Source organism: Hylobates moloch, unplaced genomic scaffold (assembly GCF_009828535.3).
Source record: "Hylobates moloch isolate HMO894 unplaced genomic scaffold, HMol_V3 SCAFFOLD_5, whole genome shotgun sequence".
Classification (NCBI taxonomy): domain Eukaryota; kingdom Metazoa; phylum Chordata; class Mammalia; order Primates; family Hylobatidae; genus Hylobates; species Hylobates moloch.
The window spans coordinates 111,145,636-111,167,852 of record NW_026652280.1 but is presented as its reverse complement, the minus strand read 5'-3'; the positions used below and the strand labels follow the sequence as shown (position 1 = coordinate 111,167,852).

The following is a 22,217-nucleotide window of genomic DNA, read 5'->3' as shown; positions in this document are numbered from 1 at the left end:
GGAAATGTGCTTACCAGACATGGAGACAATAAAGAGGAGTAGCACTGTTTGTTTTAACTCAAGCAAGTTTCATACAGTTGTGTCTCTTGCCTAGCTCTTAGCAAGTCCAATCCAAGGAGCCCTAGGCCAGCTCAGCCTCAGTAATAATATTTAACAGTAGCAGCAGCACGAAGATTCACTGCAGGCTTACTATGTGACAAGCACTTGTTCCAAGAGCTGTTTGTGTATTAACTCATTTAATCCTCAACTCTGAGGTAGTTCTCATTATTCATTTATTTGTTCATCAAATGTTCATGGAGTCCTGCCTATGTGCCAAACACTGAAATAAGCAGGCAGGATATAGCAATGAACAAAACAGACAAAATCCCAGCCCTCCTGGAGTCTATTTTTCAGTGGAGGGAAGAACATAATAAATGCAAGGCATTGAAAGTTATCTTCAAAGAGGAACTGCTAAATGTTTTCCCGTCCTTTTCTAGGGACAGTCTCTGTATCTTATAGTCACACTTTATATTCAAACCTGAACTTATCTGAGAAAAGGGAAACGGCTGCATCCTGGTTTCACTTACAACCCTGAGATGGAAGGTAAGATTTGTCATTGCAGATTCTGGATATTAGCCCTTTGTGAGATGAGTAGGTTGCGAAAATTTTCTCCCATTTTGTAGGTTGCCTGTTTACTCTGATGGTAGTTTCTTTTACTGTGCAGAAGCTCTTTAGTTTAATTAGATCCCATTCGTCAATTTTGGCTTTTGTTGCCATTGCTTTTGATGTTTTAGACATGAAGTCCTTGCCCATGCCTATGTCCTGAATGGTATTGCCTAGGTTTTCTTCTAGGGTTTTTATGGTTTTAGGTCTAACATGTAAGTCTTTAATCTATCTTGAATTAATTTTTGTATAAGGTGTAAGAAAGGGATCCAGTTTCAGCTTTCTACATATGGCTAGCCAGTTTTCCCAGCACCACTTATTAAATAGGGAATCCTTTCCCCATTGCTTGTTTTTGTCAGGTTTGTCAAAGATCAGATAGTTGTAGATATGTGGCATCATTTCTGAGGGCTCTGTTCTGTTCCACTGATCTATGTCTCCGTTTTGGTACCAGTACCATGCTGTTTTGGTTACTGTAGCCTTGTAGTATAGTTTGAAGTCAGGTAGCGTGATGCCTACAGCTTTGTTCTTTTGGCTTAGGATTGACTTGGCGATGCGGGCTCTTTTTTGGTTCCATATGAACTTTAAAGTAGTTTTTTCCAATTCTGTGAAGAAAGTCATCGGTAGCTTGATGGGGATGGCATTGAATCTATAAATTACCTTGGGCAGTATGGCCATTTTCACGATATTGATTCTTCCTACCCATGAGCATGGAATTTTCTTCCATTTGTTTGTATCCTCTTTTATTTCATTGAGCAGTGGTTTGTAGTTCTCCTTGAAGAGGTCCTTCACGTCCCTTGTAAGTTGGATTCCTAGGTATTTTATTCTCTTTGAAGCAATTGTGAATGGGAGTTCACTCATGATTTGGCTCTCTGTTTGTCTGTTATTAGTGTACAAGAAATCTACAATGAACTCAAACAAATTTACAAGAAAAAAGCAAACAACCCCATCAAAAAGTGGGCGAAGGGCATGAACAGACACTTCTCAAAAGAAGACATTTATGCAGCCAAAAAACACATGAAAAAATGCTCATCATCACTGGCCGTCAGCAATGCAAATCAAAACCACAATGAGATACCATCTCACACCAGTTAGAATGGCCATCATTAAAAAGTCAGGAAACAACAGGTGCTGGAGAGGATGTGGAGAAATAGGAACACTTTTACACTGTTGGTGGGACTGTAAACTAGTTCAACCATTGTGGAAGTCAGTGTGGTGATTCCTCAGGGTTCTAGAACTAGAAGTACCATTTGACCCAGCCATCCCATTACTGGGTATATACCCAAAGGACTATAAATCATGCTGCTATAAAGACACACGCACACGTATGTTTATTGTGGCACTATTCACAATAGCAAAGAGTTGGAACCAACCCAAATGTCCAACAACGATAGACTGGATTAAGAAAATGTGGCACACGGCCGGGCGCGGTGGCTCAAGCCTGTAATCCCAGCACTTTGGGAGGCCGAGGCAGGCAGATCACGAGGTCAGGAGATCAAGACCATCCTGGCTAACACGGTGAAACCCCATCTCTACTAAAAATACAAAAAAAAAAAATTAGTCGGGCATGTTGGCAGGTGCCTGTAGTCCCAGCTACTCGGGAGGCTGAGGCAGGAGAATGGCGTGAACCCAGGAGGCGGAGCTTGCAGTGAGCCAAGATCGCACCACTGCACTCCAGCCTGGGGGACAGAGCAAGACTCTGTCTCAAAAAAAAAAAAAAAAAAGAAAATGTGGCACATATACACCATGGAATACTATGCAGCCATAAAAAATGATGAGTTCATGTCCTCGGTAGGGACATGGACGAAACTGGAAACCATCATTCTCAGTAAACTATTGCAAGGACAAAAAACCAAACACCACATGTTCTCACTCATAGGTGGGAATTGAACAATGAGAACACATGGACACAGGAAGGGGAACATCACACTCCAGGGACTGTTGTGGGAAGGGGAGATGGGGGAGGGATAGCATTAGGAGATATACCTAATGCTAAATGACGAGTTAATGGGTGCAGCACACCAACATGGCACATGGATACATATGTAACAAACCTGCACATTGTGCACATGTACCCTAAAACTTAAAGTATAGTAATAATAATAAAAAAAAGAAAATGAGAAAACTCAAAAAAAAAAAAAAAGACTTGTCATTGCAGAATTTAAGGGTCTGTGTCCTTAAGTAAAACCTTCTGGTCACCCCTCAAGTAACGCTTCAAAAAAGCTTAGGCACTTGTGCAGAAACAGCATGAGAAGAAACCAAAAGGCAGAAAACTTACACATATAAGGGCTGATTTATGCAAAGTTTCTACTTTTAAACAGAGAAACCAATACCTACTCTCAAAGCCTGTATTTACTAAAGAAATGTTAGAGTGACAAGGAGGTCAATAAAATAAATTATTCAAATCTGGTTCTTAAAAAGAGGTTCTAAGACTATTTTAAAACTTCTGAAAGATGCCCATCAAAATTAAAACAAAAACATAGCAACAAATACAATGAGTGAAACTTGATTAGATCCGGGTTTTTTAACAAAAGACACTCTTGTGACAATTGGGGAAATCTGAATACGGGTAAAAGTTAGGTGATATTACAGGATTAGTGTTAATTTTTATAGATGTTATGATGTTATTGGGATTATGCAAAAGTGTCTAGGAGTGAAATGTGGGTACCTAGAGAATGTAAATGTAATAATGTTAATAATAAATATGTCAATAAATTGCCATTGTAAATTCTATGTCCCAAAGAAGCACCCCTCACCATTACAAATTATGATATTAAATACAATTTTGCATGACTGGTAATTGTGCTGACCTATATTTCATATGTTTTAGCAGAATTTCATTGGACAATGTATACATGTTGGATATAAGAAATCAGTAGTACTCATCTTCAAAAAGTTGCTTAGTGGATCTCAGGCTGGGGATACAACAGAGCATATAAGGGAAAAGGTTTTGATTCAGAGAGAATCAAAGTTCAAGTTCACTCTGCCACTTATTTGCTGTGTGAACTTGGACACATTACTGAACCTACCTAAGCTTTGTTCTCCTATTAAATGTTCCCTATGTAATAAAATTAGTGCGACAATTAAATAAAAACATCTCAAATCTGAAGCATAGCTCCTGGCACACAGCAGGTGCTTACCTCCTAGCGGCTATCATTATTTACACTCTAACACTGCGCCTAGTTTTCCTATAGGAACACGCAACACTATTTTAACTTGGATTATCTTTGCTAAATAAAAAAGCATAGACTGTCTAAGTCTCAACTCCAGCAAAGCACATGAACAAGTCTCACATCATAATGTGAGATAATTTCAAATGGAGAAATGCTGGACAAATACATTGTCATCTAATGTCCAGATTCAACAACCTGTACTATTAAAAAAAAACAGATCAATGTAAGGAAAATTTAAAAAAATAATACATGACTTGACTTCTGCATACAAGGAACTTAAAATCTAGTTATGCAGACAGTTGGCAATAAAGGATCTGTAAAATGTCAACAACAGCAGAATAAGACAGACTCTGTTAATAATAAAATAGTTCCTACCTTTTTTATTTTTTATTTTTTTGCTCTGTTACCCAGGCTGGAGTGCAGTTGTGTCATCATGGCTCACTGTAGCCTCAAATTCCCAGACTCAAGCAATTGCCAGGCTCATCTCAGCCTCCTGAGTAGCTGGGACTACAGGCGTGCACCACCACACCTGGCTAACTTTTTGTAGAGATGGGGTGTATTGGTCCATTCTCGCACTGCTAATAATGACATACCTGAGACTGGGTAATTTATCAAGGAAAGAGGCTCAATGGACTCACAGTTCCACATGGCCAGGGAAACCTCACAATCATGGCGGAAGGCAAAGGAGAAGCAAAGTCATGTCTTAATGGTGGCAGGCAAGAGAGAGCATGTGCAGGGGAACTCCCCTTTATAAAACCATCAGATCTTGTGAGACTTATTCACTATCACAAGAACAGTATAGAGGAAACTGCCCTCATGATTCAATTATCTCCACCTGGCCCTGCCCTTGACACACGGGGATTATTACAATTCAAGGTGAGATTTGGGTGGAGACACAGCCAAACCATATCATTCCACCCTGGCCCCTCCCAAATCTCATGTCCTCACATTTCAAAACACAATAATGCCCTTCCAACAGTCCCTCAAAATCTTAACTTATTCCAGTATTAATCCAAAAGTCTAAATCCAAAGTCTCATCGGAGATAAGGCAAGTACCTTCCACCTATGAGCCTGTAAAATCAAAAGCAAGTTAGTTACTTCCTAGATACAATGGGGGTACAGGTGCTGAGTAAATATATCCATTCCAAATGGGAGAAATTGTCCAAAACAAAAGGGCTACAGGCCCCATGCAAGTCCTAAATCCAATAGGGCAGTCATTAAACCTTAAAGTTCCAAAATGATCTCCTTTGACTCCATGCCTCACATCCAGGTGATGCAAGAGGTACGCTCCCACAACCTTGGGCAGCTCTTCCCCTATGGCTTTGCAGGGTACAGCCATCCTCCTGGTGGCTTTCATGGGCTGGCATTAACTGTCTGTGGCTTTTCCAGGTACATGGTGCAAGCTCTCAGTGGATCTACCATTCTGGGGTCTGGTGGATGATGGCCCTCTTCTCACAGCTCCACTAGGTGGTGCCCCAGTGGGGACTCTGTGTGGGGCCTCCAACTCCACATTTCCCTTCCACACTGCCCTAGCAGAGGTTCTCCATGAGGGCCCCACTCCTGCAGCAAACTTCTGCCTGGACATCCATGCATTTCCATACATCCTCTGAAATCTAGGCAGAGGTTCTCAAACCTCAATTCTTGACTTCTGTGCACTCACAGGCCCAACACAGCGTGTAAGCCACCAAGGCTTGAGGCTTGCACCCTCTGAAGCAACAGCCTGAGTGGTATGTTGGCCCCTTTTAGCCATGGCTGGAGCTAAAACAGCTGGGATGCAGGGCACCATGTTTGGAGGCTGTACAGAGCAGGGGGGCCCTGGGTCCAGCCCATGAAACAATTTTTCCCTCCAAGGCCTCCAGGCCTGTGATAGGAGGGGCTGCCATGAAGGTTTCTGATATGCCGTGGAGACATTTTCCCCATTGTCTTCGTGATTAACATTTGGCTCCTCATTACTTAATGCAAATTTCTGCAGCTGGCTTGAATTTTTCCTCAGAAAATGGGTTTTTCTTTTCTATTGCATCATCGGGCTGCAAATTTTCTGAACTTTTATGCCCTGCTTCCCTTTTAAACTAAGTTCCAATTCCAAACCACATCTTTGTGAACACATAAAACTGAATGCTTTTAACAGCAACCAAGCCACCTCTTGAATGCTTTGCTGCTTAGAAATTTCTTCCACCAGATGCCTTAAATCATTTCTCTCTAGTTCAAAGTTCCACGTATCTTTAGGGCACAGGCAAAATGCTGCCAGTCTCTTTGCTAAAACATAGTAAGAGTCACCTTTATTCCAGTTCCCAACAATGTTTCTCATCTCCATCTGAGATGAGCAGCATTTGGTCAAAGCCATTCAACAAGTCTCTAGGAAGTTCCAAACTTTCCCACATCTTCCTGTCTTCTTCTGACTCCTCCAAACTATTCCAATCCCTGCCTGTTACCCAGTTCCAAAGTTGCTTCCACATTTTCAGGTATCTTTGCAGCTGTGCCCCACTACCCAGTACCAATTTACTATATTAGTCCATTCTCATGCTGCTAATAAAGACATACCCAAGACTGGGTAATTTATAAAGGAAAGAGGTTCAATGAACTCATAGTTCCACATGGCCAGGGAGGCCCCACAATCATGGCAGAAGGCAAAGGAGAAACAAGGCACATCTTACATGGCAGTAGGCAAGAGAGAGCTTGTGCAGGGGAATCCCCATTTATAAAACCATCAAATATTGTGAGACTTATTCACTATCTGAGAACAGTATGGGGGAAACTGCCCTCATGATTCAATTACCTCCACCTAGCCCTGCCCTTGACACATGGGGATTATTATAATTCAAGGTGAGATTTGAGTGGGAACACAGAGCCAAACCATATCATGGGGTTTCAGCATGTTGATTAGGATGGTCTCAAACTCCTGGGCTCAAGAGATCTGCCTGCCTCAGCCTCTCAGTGCTAGGATTACAGGCATGAGCCACCACACTCAGCCCAGTTCATACTTTTGAGTTCTTGCTACTTGCCCAGCACTATCCAGGCCCTATCCACATGTCATTCCACTAATGCAAGCCCACACCAAATCCTGCCAGCTCCACCTTCAAAACACATCCAGATATCTCTCACCCCCAGTAATTCCTTTCTTGCATTGCCCCTGCAGCCTAACCAAACTCCCTGCTCTTCCTTTTCTCTCCTCTACAGACTATTCATCCAGCAGCCAGAATAATTCTTTTAAACACCCAAGTCATCATAATTTCACTCCTGTTCAAAATCCTTCAAAACTTTCCAGTCACTGAAAGCAAAAAGGCCAAAATATTTAAAAGGCCCTAAAAACTTTATCTACAGGATCCAACCCTGACTACTTTTATAACTTCATTTTCTACCACTCTCTGCCACAATGGTATCCTTGAAGTTTCTTAAACGCTTGAAGCCTATCTCAGGGTCCTGAGTAGTAGACCTGGAATATCACCCCCCCAGATAGCCTTGTGGCCTATCTCTCACTTCCTTAAGTGTCTGATCAACTGTCACCCTATTAAAGAGACCCTCCCTGACCTCACTATGTAATACTAACCAGCAGAGGGTAGCTGAATTAACTACCATATAACCACCCTATGGGGGACTGTACAGCTGTGAAAAAGAATGAGGATGATCTCTATGAAGTGACAGGGAATGATTTTCCAGATGTATGGTTAAGTGACAAAAATGAGATACAAAAGAATACACAGTGTTACCTTGTTTAAGAAGGGTAGTTAGAAAAAAAAAAAAAAAATCCAAAAATTTTTTTTTTTTTTTTTTTTTTTTCTTTTTGAGACAGAGTCTCACTCTGTTGCCCAGGCTGGAGTGCAGTGTTGTAATCTCGGCTCACTGCAGCCTCTGCCTCCTGGTTCAAGCCATTCTCCTGCCTCAGCCTCCTAGGTAGCTGGAATTACAGGCGTATGCCACCATGCCCAGCTAATTTTTTGTTTTAGTAGAGACAGGGTTTCACTGCATTAGCCAGGATGGTCTCAATCTCCTGACCTCGTGATCCGCCCGCCTTGGCCTCCCAAAGTGCTGGGATTAGAGTCATGAGTCACTGCACCCGGCCAGAATCCAAGTAACTTTTGAATACAGTATTGCATATTCACTGGGATATACAGATATTCCTTATTATGGAGTTATATCTTGAAAAACTCATTGTAGAGTTGAAAAATCTTAAGTCGAACCATTGCTAAGTTGGAGACTCTCTGTAATGAAAAATAAAAGGAACTGTAAAGAAATCTTTAACTGTATTTAGTAAGTCTGTAGTTGGTAGTAGATTGGTATAGCAACTGTAAAATGATTTGGGGTTTAATGTAGATTAGGGAAATATACTGATGCTACTAAGAACAGAGTTCTCACTGTGGGAGTAAGGAGATGCAAATATGGAAGAGCAGAAGAGGCAGAAGAACTAAGCAGCAAGATTATTAGTGTTAGAAGTATCAGGGTGAACTCCTGACTTTGTAAAAACTCTATTTCTTAGCTTTGAAAACTGACAAGGCTGAGAAGCAATGACTCTGGTACCTGTGGGCACAACTAGCACCCAGAACTTGATTTCTAAATACCATCTCTCACTAAAAGAAACCAGGGAACCTAATGATTCGAAGGCTGAGGCAGGAACACTACAAAACAAGTCCAGAACATCTTTCTGTGCCAGAAAGTAAGGAAGTGTTTAAAATCAAACAGGAACAGAGCAAAAGGACTCTGAAGCTTGAAGGGGTTCCCACTTGTCAAATGTGGGGTTGCTGAGCATCAAAATGGATGACAGGAATGCCATATTTAAAAAAGAATCCATGAGTCCACACAACCTTCTAAAATAAAAGAAAAAAAAAGGAGGATGTGTGTGCAAAAGCTATTCATTACTGAACAATGTGAACTAATAAATATATATATAGAAAAACAGAATAGATAATCGCTGGGTGGCTCATGCCTATAATCCCGACACTTTGGGAAACTGACTTGGGAGGATTGCTTGAGCCCAGGAGTTCAAGACCAGCCTGGGCAACGTGGCAAAACCCCATCTCTATAAAAAATACAAAAAAATTAGCTGGACATGAAGGCATGTCCCTGTAGTCCCAGCTACTTGGAAACTGAGGTGGGAGGATTGCTTGAGTCTGGGAGATCAAGGCTGCAGTGAGCCGTAATTGTGTCACTATACTCTAGCCTAGGCAACAGAGTGAGACTGTGTCTCAAAAGAAAAAAGGAAATGAAACAAAGAAGGAAAGAAGGGAAGGGAAGGGAAGGGAAGGGAAGGGAAGGGAAGAAGGGAAGGGAAGAGAAGGGAAGGGAAGGGAAGGGAAGGGAAGGGAAGGGAGAAGGGAGGAGAGGGGAGGGGAGACAGGAAGGATGGAAGGAAGGGAGGGAGGGAGAAGAAAGGGATGGTGCGGGGGGGAAGAAAATTACCATTTGAAAATATTTTAGTGGCTGGATGTGGTGGCTCATGCCTGTAATCCCATACACTTTGGTAGGCGCCCAAGGAAGGAGGATCACTTGAGCCCAGGAGTTTAAGACCAGTCTGGGCAACATAGGGAAACCCTGTTTCTACAAAAAAATTTTAAAAAATTAGCCATGCATGGTGGCATACACCTGTAGTCCTGGCTACTCTGAAGGCTGAGGTGGCAGAATTGCTTGAGCCTCAGAGGTCGAGGCTGGAGTTAGCTGTGATAGCACCCCTGTACTCCAGCCTGGGTGACACAGTGAGACCCTGTCTCAAAAAATAAAATATTTTAGTGATAATGGATTCTGGGAAGAATCACCATAGGGATACTAAAACCACTGGATGAACAATGGCTGGAGAACAGGATATTCACTCAACCTCAAAACATCACATAACATATCATTTATTACTTACAAAGGTAAAATGGTGCCTCTACAATGGAGAAATCTGATAAACTTCACTTTAACCAAATGTCAAAGTTAACATCTCCAATAATGTGACAAACAGACCACCTCTTCCTGATGTGACACACTGAGAAGGACCCAACACAACTATGAAGTATTCCTGCTACAAAGAGTTACAACCAGAATCTGATCATGAGGAAACGAGCAGGCGATCCACATCCAAAGGGACATTCGGCATTCGGTAAAGCAACCAGCCCAGACACTTCAAAAATGATGCTGTCTTAAAGTACTAAAAAAAAAAAAAAAAAAAAAAGCAACAGTTTTAGGTTAAAGGGGGTTAAAAAGGCATGATTATCAAATGAAGTATGTGGTGCAGGACTGGCTTCTGGGTTCTCTACCAGGAAACAGTATTGTATCAATGCCACATTTCCAGATTATGATGATTCTGTGACTTGTTGGAGAATGCTCTTGTTCTTATGAGACATATGCTGAAGAATTACAGGTGAGGTGTCATGAGGTCTGAAACTCTCAAATGGTTTGGCAAAAATAATAGATGTGTGTGTACAAAGAAAACTAATGTGACAGTTGACTGGTGATTCAAGGAGAAAGTATGCAGATGTTCACTGTACTAATTTTGCAACTGTCCTAAAGATTTTAATTGTTCTAAAATTTCAAAAAAAACCTCTAAATTGAAATATTAACGACTTCCATCACCCCTTTCTTTGCTTTACTCATCTCTATACTAGTAAATGTTTACTTTATCACCATCCAGCATCCATGTTTTTACTCATTTACTTACTGTAAGGTGAGCTTCACAAAGGCAGGGAACTGTGCATACCTTGCTGTATCCCCCATCCATTGTGCAGTGCTTAACATGTAATTGACACTCAGTAAATATTTATTGAATGACTGATGTTCCCAGTAATTCTATGAAGTGGGTTTATTATTCTCCTTTCCTTCATGTGAGTGGTGCTCTTTTCAAAAGTGAAGGTACTGAAGTAAACAGAAGTTAGGTAACTCACACAAGTTCATGACTCAGGTGAGGAGTGGGGCCAGGATCCAAAGCTAGGCATCTGACCCCAGAGCTGATGCTGTTAATCACTGCATTTGCAGCTTCCCTAATGAGGCAGGCTTGGGTCCCCAAAAGGGGATATACCCATTCAGTCTTGTCTTTAGTTTAAGGCCTATGGAGAGCAGTTTATAAATACATGTTTGCTGAATCAAATGACTTCTGAATGAATGCATTAATTAGGTGAGAGAGACCACCAGGAAGAGACAGTTCAAATAATCTTCTGTTGGAGGTAGAGCTTAGGCAAACTGGGTTTGCAGTGGAAGGGAGAACACAGGTACAGGCAGCAGTGACCCAAGGTGCCAGGGAATGAGGGACCAGCTTGCCTGGAGGAGAGTTACCCCATCCATTTAATTAATCCCTGTGTGTATCTCTTCTTTTCCCCAGCCAGCCGCACATGAACTCTCCAGAGCTATTTGGGCCCTGTGATGGTAGTCCACCCTGGCCCTCTGGCCTCCCTGCCTCCAGTTCCTCCTGACTGCAGCCTTCCTCTTTGTTGCTAACAGATTCTTCTTCCCAGGCGCATGGTCCTGATCCTGTAAGGCCCAGGAGCAGCTCTCTCAGCTCAGAGAATCCAGACTCCCTAAGGGGACACTCAGCAATCTTTTCCCGCATTATCACATGTCCGCACATCACCAGTCCTTGAAGGCTGGGCTCAAATATCCTCCCTCCCATGAAGACTGCTTCACAAAAGACACTTGATTTCACAAAAGAGACTGCCTTCTTCTTCCCTCTGTACCCCCACAGCTCACTTTTTTTTTTTTTTTTTTGAGACAGGGTCATATTCTGTCACCCAGGCTGGAGTTCAGTGGCACAATCACAGCTCACTGCATCCTCTGCCTCCGGGACTCAGCTGATTCTCCCACCTCAGCCTTCCGAGTAGCTGGGACTATAGGTATGCGCCACCACGCTCAGCTAATTTTTGTATTGTTTGTAGAGCCGATCTTTCACCGTGTTGGCCCTGCTGGACTCCGATTCCTGGCCTCAAGTGATCCACCTGCCTCAGCCTCCCAAAGTGCTAGGATGACAGGTGTAAGCCACCACGCCCAGCCCAGGCCTCTCTTACAACACTGACTTCTTTATCTGATCGTGCAGGTACTTTTGAGTCTATCTCAACCCCTCCCCCTTGGCTGTCTTCCATAGATGCACGCGCGCACCTCCCGGGCAGGCAGTGGACGCTGAGCAAACGGACGGACGGGCTGGAAGGCTGGCAGTTGGGTGCAGGAGCCAGCCATGAGAAACCCTCAAGTACAGGTGAACTCGCTGGGAGGTTACTGCTGTACTCCCGGGGTTTGGCTATGGCCTGATTGGGGCCAGTGTGTGGAGGGTGAAGGAGGATGGTGAGGCAAAATGGGGAGAAAGGGACCTGTCTCCTGGGGTTGTTGTGACGACTTGGCTGACAACACACGAAGAGGATGGAACCAGTTCTGATAATAGTTTTTAGGATTTGAGGGGAGGAAAAAGGAGCAGGAGTCGCACCACTTAGGAATCCCATCGTGAGGCCGCTGCCGACTGGGCTTCCTAGTTGCCTCCCCGCTCCTCGCTGTGGGGCGATTCTGAAAAGTCCTCTCTGCTGATACGGCGGACGCGGCGCGGGCGGGGACGGCAAGGCTAGGGGAGGACAGCGGGCGTCGCCCTCGAGCAGGTGGCATCCGCGCCCGCACCCCGTCCCGGGCGCGTTCACGGCTGGGAATAAGTTTTGCAGTCCGCTGAAGCGCTCAGCGACGTTACTGGGGAGGCTCAGGAAGGAACTTGGTCACTGGAGCTCTGGGGGGGGGGGGGGGGGGGGGGGGGGGGGGGGGGGGGGGGGGGGGGGGGGGGGGGGGGGGGGGGGGGGGGGGGCGCAGGCCCCGCAGGAGAGGCGAGCGGGCCGGAGCCCGTCCTTCCCTAAGGCCACAGTTCCTTGCTGACTCCATGAGGGACACTGGCGATGAAATAACAACTTTCTCTTCCTGAAAAGGCTCCCACGGCTGAGTTGTTCCCGGCCCACAGCGACCCGTCCCCACCCGTCTCTGATCGGCAGCCGCCTCGAGCCCGGCGCGTCCACCCAGCCTGGGCGCTGCCCAGTACCCGCCGGCCGGCGCGGGGCCCCTGGGGCAGGCTTCACTCACCAAAGCAGTGCAGCAGGCAGACCACGCCGAGGACCCCCAGGGCCCGCCCCGCGTCGCTCCCAGCAACCATGGCTCGTCGGGCCGGCCTCTGCGCAAGTGCCCAGCCACAAGCAGCTCTAAGTTCAAGCACCGCCTACGCGGGAGGCCAGAAGCAGGACTCCGCCCCGGCCGCCCAGGCCCTTCCTCCCCCACCCTCCGCGGCGCCGCGTTTGTCTTCGCGCTTCCACTCCCCGGGCGCGCTCTTGGGCTCGGCTCTGCGCGCCTCCTTCCTGTGTCCCCGGGGCGCCGTCCAGTCCCCCAGCTCGGTCCCTCCCGTCATTCCGCCGCCATTTCATACGCTATTTTTAAGTAAGAAATTCTTTCCTTGAAAGTGGCTTGCGTTTTAAAAACTAGGTTTCTTTGCCTTCCTCCCTCACCTCCCGCGCTTCCCTTTAGTGTTTGGGGCGTGCTGAAGGCCCTTCCGTGGCTAGACGGGGCTGTCGCTCCCAGAGAGCCACCGGAGGAGGCAGGGGGACGGGCGGGAGCACCCGGGGCCCCTCATCCCTTCAGCGCTGTGCGATCCCGCATCAGACGGCCTCTTTGAACCACTTTTCCTCAAACGTGACAAGGAAAGGGAGCATTTTAGACAACTGTTAGTAGGCGTAGGGTTACCTGAGGCAGGCTTCCCCCGTCCCCACACTCCCTTATCCCCGGAGCTGGGATTTCCAGCCTTTGGTTTCTGCCTTCTCAGATTCCTCTTTTTCTCTCTTCCCCCATCTCAACCGGGACTTTCCCTCAGGCTGAGCTGTCAGATCCACATCTCCCTCACTGCCCAGCCTCCCCACATCCATCCAGCCCAAGCTGCGGCAGGCACTCATCACTCTCCCCGCTCTTCATCAGTCTGGATTGAGCTGGCCCTCCCCTCACATCCCTATATCCCAGAACAAATGACTCTATTCCCAGAACCAGCTCCTCACATCAGCCTCCCTGTCTGTCTCCTTGGAGACAGAAGCACCAGAGTTGCCCCTGCCCAGCTGAGGGAGTTCACAGAACTCTTAGTTATTATGATGCTGGAATCCATTTCCATGAACAGGACTCCCCGCTGCCCAAATAACCACCAACACATGGTGCAAGTTGTGAAACTGAGTGGGAATGTGCCTTCTTGCTGCTTCACCTCCATTGTCCCCAGGTGAGGACTCAAAGTCACTCAAGACACTTGAACCATATTGCAAAGAGACATGAATTATTTCTTAAGTTAGCCACAAAATCTTAAAAGGTATCTCTATCAGTGAAACTTCTGGGACCAATGCCCTCTACCACAAACCTGCTATCTCGAGATATTCCCTACCATCTGTAGATACTGGGAACACAAGGCAGGGGCAGTGTGTAACATAAAATGTGAGGAAATCAAGTGTTCTCTGCCCTGGGCTGGTAGGAACTCAGGCCCACTTAGAAAGGCAGGATGGGGTTAGACCTTCAGACGCTGGGGAGCCACAGAAAGTTTTTGAGCTGGGAAGTGACATGACAGCAAATATCTATTGAGCAGGCCCTATGTGAAGTGCATTACTTGGATTAACTTAATCTTACTGCTGCTGTTGTTTTTGCAGATGAGGAAACTGACGCCTGGAGAAGGTAAATTACTCAGGGCACACAGTAAAGGGCAGAACTTGCAGTCCAACTGAGGCCATGTCCAATGCTTCTACTCTTACCCCTTCATACAGGAGCGGGATATGATAATGGGACTTTTGGACTGACAGCTATGCAGCCATTTGGACTGCCAGCAAGAGCTGTTAACCCCCTTAAGAGCAGGGCTGAGGAAAGAACAGCCCAGTCACATGGGGCTGGGGAAGCCCCTCGCCCCCAGGTCATGGTCTCCAGGTATTCAGTGAGGAATAACTCATTAGGCTTCCTTGGTTGGACTCTCCTTTGACCAAGGAGCAGTGCCTGCTCTTTCATTGAGAGAAATGCTGTCCATCAAACACTTTTAGAAGCCCTCAAATGCCTGGTTAATTTTATGAATCAAAAGCAGCTCAGGAATGCTAGACCTGCAATGCGTTAGGCAGGCAGCCAAAAAGGTTCCCTTTACATACTGAGAAGCTGCTATCAAAAGGAGGGGTCGATGTATTTTTCATGCTGTGACTAGTATTGCAAGGTCCAGTTTTATCTTCTTGTCACTGTAGATCATCATGGATGAGAAAGAAAGGAGGGCTGCTGAGGAGGCCAGGGCTGTTCTTCCTAGCACGCCACTCTCTGGTGTCTTGACTCTCGTTTCTGCCAAACTCTTGGAACTACTCCCACAAAGCTTAGGAATCCCAGAATGTAGTGAGCAAAACACTGCCCCAATCCTGCATAAATGCAAATTGTCATTTTCATTGCATGCCTCATGAGGGAACGTACGTTCACTTCATTTATATAAATACTGGGTAGATTTGCACAAAGGGCATAGAAGGGTAATCTTATTCTATAATGCTCTATTTCCCTTTTTAAAACATTCCCTGGCAGAAAAAGAACATTTGAAAAAAATTAGGAAAAATTATACATAAGACTTAACATGGAACCATTATGGGTACCCAAGGGAGAGGCAGTCACATTTTCAACTCCTGGCCAAGCCAGCAGCTGCAAGGAGTTGATAAGGATGCAGCCGATGGTTCTGGGGAGCAGAGGAAAGCACACAGGAAAGCTTTTTAAAGTCTTGGACTTAGAAGAAGAAAAAAAGAAGTGTCTCCCTCTGCTTCTTACTATCTAGTTCCCTTTTGCATATTCTATGAATTTTAAAGAATTATAGATGGGTTCTGACTAATCACGTATCACTGCTATGGCTTTAATCATTCTAACATTCTTCTCAATTTGCAGATGTAAACCCCTCCCAACACTGGAAGAGGAAACAGAGACCAGTGCACTGTGCAGTCTCACTTATCGAGAATGCACAGCTCCTGCTCTTACCACCATTCTGGGAAATGCCTGCTGCATTTCATGGCCAGGGCAGCACTTCAGAGTTGGAAAAGGATGGTGTAGACTTGCTGCAGAGGCCCTAGAGAAGGCCATCCTGTGTTCCTGCTCTCCTTCTCATCCGGCTTCTACCCCCGCCCCACCCCCCAACAAAAATGCTACAGGTTATAAGCTCTACATTCTGAACCTGCCTTTCAGGGGCTAGGTGTGTTGTGTGTTGCACAGCTCTAGGGGTAGCATAGCCTTGATCATCGGGGTGGAGGTGTCTATTTACTATGATATGTTGCAGCAGATGGCAGTGAAGTGTCTTGAGGAAGAGGTGTTTTTATCATTTGAAGGTTACGGGGTGTAATAATAAAGACTGCAATTCACAGACCTTGAGCCTAGCAGGCCAATGCCAAGGGCAGAACTGTAGGCCCCCACAGCACAGTCCCACAGAGGAAGGGGGCTGGTTAGTAAGGGGAAAGAAGGATAGAAGACTGCAGTAAATGTAAACAGCCGTATTTTCAACATAATTTACTACAGGTCTCTGAAGTGTATATAAAATGTTTTAGTGCAACATCTTACAAATAGTTTTCCTTTAAAAAACAGAAACAAATCAACAGCTCTCTACATCATGCATGGGTAGTCCTCTTACCCCATCTTTTTTTTTCTTCAATAATTAACGCAGAGAAACCATTGTTTGAAAAGAATATGAAAACTTGCTACAGAAACACCCGGTGAAAGAGGGTGTGGTCATATTCATGTCCTAGAATGCGCCTAGCACAGTGTAGTTTTTCATAAATGCAACATTGTAGACATAGATGAATCCAGAGTATTCAGCAGTTTTCCTCCGTCTCAGAAGACTAAAGCTCCAGTAGACAATGCGCAATGAGGTCTCACAGCCACTGGAGGGCACCATTACCATCCATCTGACATCGCATTTCCATAGAAATGGCCAAAGGAAGAAGGTCCTGGGGTTTTTCATAGAAAGCTCGAAAAGTTCAACCTTTGATGCTATCCCCCAGCCCAATACAAAATACACAGAAAAAGCAATTATTAAAATACTGGCTTCGGTTTCTTTTTTTCCTTTCAAATTTCCTGCAATTGCTTTACATATTTAATTGCATGCAGCACCTACTTCTCTATCGCTGTGAACAGATTCAAACTGAAATCTTAGTTACACATCCTAGTCCCAGCCAGCCCTCTGGCATCCTCCCATTTAGACAGAGGAAACGCCAGTCATCTTCCCTCATTGACTCAGCCTATAACGTAGGAGTCAGCAAATTCCCACTGAAAGCCCACATCCCTGAAATAAAGAAATGGGGCAAAAGACCTTCTTTCTTCATGACTGAGCCATTCCTGTACCTCTAATGTGTTGATGCAGCATAATAAATGAGAATCAGCACGTCAGGCAACAGCAGGATTAAGGTGGTGGTGCCTGCACACTGTCTCACAGGAGGGTACTGGTATATTTGGGGGAGAAAAGGCAGGTCTGTGTCTGTCAGAAAATGGCTGAGCAATCGCCGCTGTGCTCCCCTCAGCTGGGAATCAGCAAAGTATCTGCCGAGCAGCCCAGGCCACCTGCACACCTGCAGACCCTTGAAGGATCGGCACAGACATTGGCTGGGGAATCCCATGGCCTCCCCTGCAGTCTGCTCATTCTCAGAACAGGGCTTCAGTGGAATCTCTTATCAGACTTAGTTCCAGAATCCCTGATGTCTTTTTCCAAATTGTGACCCCCTCTTGGGATTCAGGATGCAAGTTCCCAGAGTAAGGGAGATGGCACGCTTGGCCAGAAAAATCTGGGAAAGCAAGGGTATAAGAACATCTTCATCAAGTGAGCAAAAGGAAATATCTGCAACTGATGATGCCCTTAAGAGGGACAAGCATCTGGCCCAACAGTGTAAAAGAACAGGGTGACACCAGCCATCATGGGGCTCAAGGGGCGTTAAAATAAAAAGCCACCCTAACAGTGAACAACCAAACAACCTAGAACCACAAGAGAGATCAAGAAAGGGAAGGGAAAAACCCCACAGACAATGCCTTGTGATCACAGTCTGCTGAGACTAGGCAAACAGAAAGGATGACAAAGGGCTGCGTCTGGACTGCCCCTAGGCTGATATTCTTATGGCAGTGAGAGGCAGGGAGAGAAGAATGAACAAGGAAGACATCACTATCATTAAGGAAAATCTAATTGGAAGGAAGAAGAAAAACCCAGTCTTCACACCTCCAGGGAGGTAGATATTTCTCTGCACTCTCCAACACCAGGCCCTGGAAGCCCTGCTCCCACCCCTCACTGTCCCACCAAACTCAGTGTCAGCCAGCCCCGTGCCCTCCATCAGGTGTCTGCCATGGCTGCTTCGGCCCTGTGTACAGCTCAGGGACCCCCTTCCAAGTTCACTGGACACTTTCCTTTAAGAGTTTGGCAAAGCACCTGAAGACAAAGGCCCACCTGCTCACAGTTATCAGTTACAGACCATCCTTGCCGCTCAGAGCAAGCCAACAGCCAGCCTTTCTCCCTTCGTTCTCTAGTCACTGGCTTTGACAAATCTGCAGGTCAGCAGCTGCTGAAAGCAGCCCCTGCCCACTTTAATTTGGAAAGTGTGTGCCGTTTGGGACTTCTGACCCATTCATTCTCCAAGACAGTTTTCTTATTTTTTGGCAAGGATGGGATGGAGGCTTTTTTGCCTCCCTGACAGATGGGCGGGGCACCATCTACTCCTAACGGGGTTATGCAGGATTTCTCTTGTACATACACAGTTCTTTGAAGCAAAATTCAGTGCTTTCGTCTTGACTACAAAGTGGTTCCAATAACTCCAGCTGAGGGAAAAGACAACATACAAATTTTGCCCACACTACACACAATTCTTAAGTCTTGTTAAGAAAGTAAAAAATGTTTGGGTATATTTTGATCCATGGGTGGCATTTTCAAATGTGCAAAAACAAAAAGTCTTGGAAGAGATTCCTTGTCACTAGAAAGTTCGTCCTTCCTTTTGCTGTCAGTTGTACGTAAGAGAAATTCGTCCACATTAAGGAATCCAAAAAGGGTAAACCAAAGGGATTTAAAAAGAGTACATTACAAAGAATAAGAAGCCCTGTAACATCTATCTGAGGATACTAGATAAATCCGTGAGTAGATGTGGCACCTGGAGCTACTCACTACGTTACTAAAAACAGAAACAAGAAACCTATAACGGCAGGATCACAACATTTGCGCGCAAATAGCTAACCAACCAAGACTGCCACCGAGAGGCAGTCTGTCTCTGTGACTGACTGGGAACTTGGAACACTTTTCAAGTCTGACAACTTTCCACACACGCACCCCAGAGTTTGGGTGCTGTCAACTGTCCAATCACAGAGAAAGGGAGAGCCTCAGCTCCTCCGTGGCCAACATCCGCTGGGGCATCACCCGCTTAGTCTATGGCCCCTGGATGGATACTGAGAACAGGGGGCTCCAGGCAAGTAGGGGAGTAGTTGAGGTGTGGCTCTTTGATCCACAGCAGAGGCACCCCGTTCTTCCCATCAGAGTTCTTGCTGGAGTTCCGGCTCTTGAAACGCACCAGCAGGATGGTGATGATAAGAATGCCAAAGATGGGGAAAGGGTAGAAGAAGACGAAGTAGAAGAGTGCGTCGTTGGAGCAGATGATGGACTGGAGGGTGGGACCTGAAAAGGATCATGAGAGAGACAAGAAAATGAGGGCTGAGAACCCGGACTGCTCACATTTCCTTTTGAATACCTCACCTGACCCAATGGAAGCTCCTTGGTGACACTCCCACACCACCTTGTCTTTCCCCTGCTACCACTAATGGTGGAAGATGACCCTTATATTCTTTTTCTCACAACACCTCTCCTAATTTACGGCTGTACATTCCAACAAAGCAATGCTTCTATTTTCCACTGAGAGCCATTATTGCTGCTTGGAAAGCCACATAATGAAACATAATTTATTGACTGTGAACTCAACTGCATCTAGGATGGTGAAGAAGCTGCTCTGGTTCAGTCGCAGCCTCCTGCATGGTTGGATTTTACATGCCCCTTTGCACTTGGCTCTGCTACAAACTTCCTTCTCTGGGATTATGACACAATCCCTTCCTGCCAGCTTCTGAGAGCAGTTTTACCAGAAATGACACTTACCTGATTAATGTTATCAATTAAATGTCATTATGGACCACTTACGAACGTCCACAGTGTGTCCGTGGCCACAAAGAACCCAGTATTAGTTATAGCTGGATATGGAAGAGAATAAACCAGGTGCCCCAAGACAGGTTGAGGGCTGCTCTATAAGTCATTAGACCTTGGCAGGAGCCTAGCCTCTGGGAGCCCCTGCTTTCTCTGTAAAATAAGGCTGCTGGGTGACCTCTGTGCTCGATGAAGCTTAATAATTATGGACATCCACAATGGACAGGTAAAATGTTGCCTAGACTGCTTTGTTTTCGCTTTGAGGCAGTGGGTTATTCAGTGGATCACAGGGTGGTCTGTGTATGATGCAGCCTGCTTTCCCTTTCACTGAATAGCTGTTGCTCATCAGTATTATTAAGAACATTTAATCTACCTCTTATTCAATTTCCAAAGTGTATGAAACTGCTGATAGTCCACCACTGTTGACCTGCAAAACTCCAATTTCATATGGCTCTATCTAATACAATGTGAACACGGGGTGATCAAGGCAGAAAAACAGTGGCCCAAACTTTAAAAACTCAAATCAAGATTATGTGGCAAAATGTTTTGACTAAAAAGAAGTTGAAAATTCCAGCAATTTTTTTTTCTTTCTGCATTCTAGGCTAATTCTACTATAACACCATTTTTAGTCTAATGTAGTCCACGTTTTGATGGCAAGCCAACCAAGAGTGCATTGTTACAACAAATAATTCAGGCCAGCAATACTTCCCCCAGTCTCTGTTCATAGTGGAAGTCCCTCACGATCATGGAAACTGCATTCTGGGCAGCTGCAAATCCCCTCAGCTCTCCTCTAGTATCACAGCCCTTCTAGGCTTGTCCTCCCAACCATACAAGATCCAGCTCAACCTCCAAGGCACCCTCCAAAATAACAATGAGTCAGAAACTGGACAAAAAGAAATAATGACAGTGAGGTAGTCAGCCTTCATTTTTTTCCCTTTCCCTTGTGAGTCTGATACACTTGCTAATTCGCTAAAGACTAGTTCCAATATTCTAAAAAATAACAAAGTAACACCTAACAATATACTAATATAATGAAATATTACTAAAATTGAATCCAGTAGAACATCGAGTTTATTATAAAGATTATATGGTATGTTATCACTTTAATTTCTATCCCTATTTTTGCATGGGTAATCAAGGGTCAATTATATGAACTAGTATATCCAATCCTACCATATCTCATATCCTACTAATAAATGCCCATAACAGCTAAGAAAACTGTTTATTAACCCATAATCAAGCTCAAATTTATCTTCCAGACACAGTTGGAACCAACAGTGACATCCTCCCTCTGTACTTGGGAAACTCACTTGTATCTAGAACACGGATGCCAATGGGGGCCGACTCCTCCTCCGTCAGCCGGTACCATTCCTTCTGAGGGCTGGGCAGCCACTCCTCCACATGGCAGGAGTAATTGCCTGTATCTCGGGGGCTTGCCTGCAGCACTGTGAGCCGGTAGAGCACCGGGGAGAGCCTCTGGAAGCGAAGCCTGCCCTCCCAAGGACTGCCCTCTGGGCCAAAGACAGCATCTGGGCCCACGCTCAGCAGGGCAGTCCGCTCTGTTGGGTCGTCGTCGTCCTCCTCCTCATCCTCCTCCTCCTCCTCCTCCTCCCTCTCCTCTTCCTGTCCTTCCAGGCCAGGGCTGCTCCTTTTCCCCCCAGCTTTAGTCCTCAGGGAATACCAGGCCACAGCAAAGCGGGAGTCCTGGCTGGAGCGGGACACAATGCTACAGTCCAGCTGGAAAGCTGCCTTCTCAGAGACCGTGGCATTGGGGACCACTGTGTCCACCTGCAGGGAAGCATCTGGGGAAGGACAAGGGACAAAGAAGAGAGAAGGGGTTGTTTAAATTTATTTGCTCAAAATAAACTAAATGTCCGCCACTAAACACATGATAGTAACATCCATACTACAGATTATGCACCTATTGAAAAGGCATAGGCAGTGCTACAGGTGGAAGTTGATCCAAAAAAAATTGTTAGAGTACAGAACACTGTTACTATCCATGTCATTGTATGCAGAAAACATATTTTATTTTGACATACATATCTGTTTATATCTGCATAAAATATCTGTGTAAGAATTCATAAGAAGCTGGTAATGTGGTTCCTTACGGGAATCCCGGGGGGAAGTGGTGTTTATTTTCACTGTAACCCCTTGTAGTGGCTGAATAGTGTTCCTCCAAAATGCATGTCCACCTGGAACCTCAGAATGTGATTATTTGGAAATAGCAACTTTGCAGATGTAATTAGCAAAGAGGAGGTCTTACTGGATTGGGGTGGTCCCTAAATCCAGTGGCTGGTGCT

At 45.4% G+C, this 22,217-nt stretch overlaps 2 protein-coding genes across 5 annotated transcripts in view; both read right to left on the bottom strand.

Moving 5' to 3' along the window:
• Positions 1 to 12,977, bottom strand: part of CD58 (CD58 molecule) — a 57,447-nt gene extending 44,470 nt beyond the window's left edge. For both annotated transcript variants that reach the window (XM_032154885.2, XM_032154886.2), the window contains exon 1: positions 12,825 to 12,977. In XM_032154885.2, the coding sequence (XP_032010776.1) occupies positions 12,825 to 12,894 (70 nt within the window). In that variant the 5' untranslated portion in view covers positions 12,895 to 12,977. The remainder of the gene's footprint in view (positions 1 to 12,824) is intronic.
• Positions 12,978 to 16,253: 3,276 nt separating this feature from the next.
• IGSF3 (immunoglobulin superfamily member 3) overlaps positions 16,254 to 22,217 on the bottom strand; it is a 92,894-nt gene continuing 86,930 nt past the window's right edge. For all 3 annotated transcript variants that reach the window (XM_058439423.1, XM_032154884.2, XM_058439424.1), the window contains 2 exons: positions 21,225 to 21,716; positions 16,254 to 19,398 (listed from right to left, as the gene is read on the bottom strand). In XM_058439423.1, the coding sequence (XP_058295406.1) occupies positions 19,148 to 19,398; positions 21,225 to 21,716 (743 nt within the window). In that variant the 3' untranslated portion in view covers positions 16,254 to 19,147. The remainder of the gene's footprint in view (positions 19,399 to 21,224; positions 21,717 to 22,217) is intronic.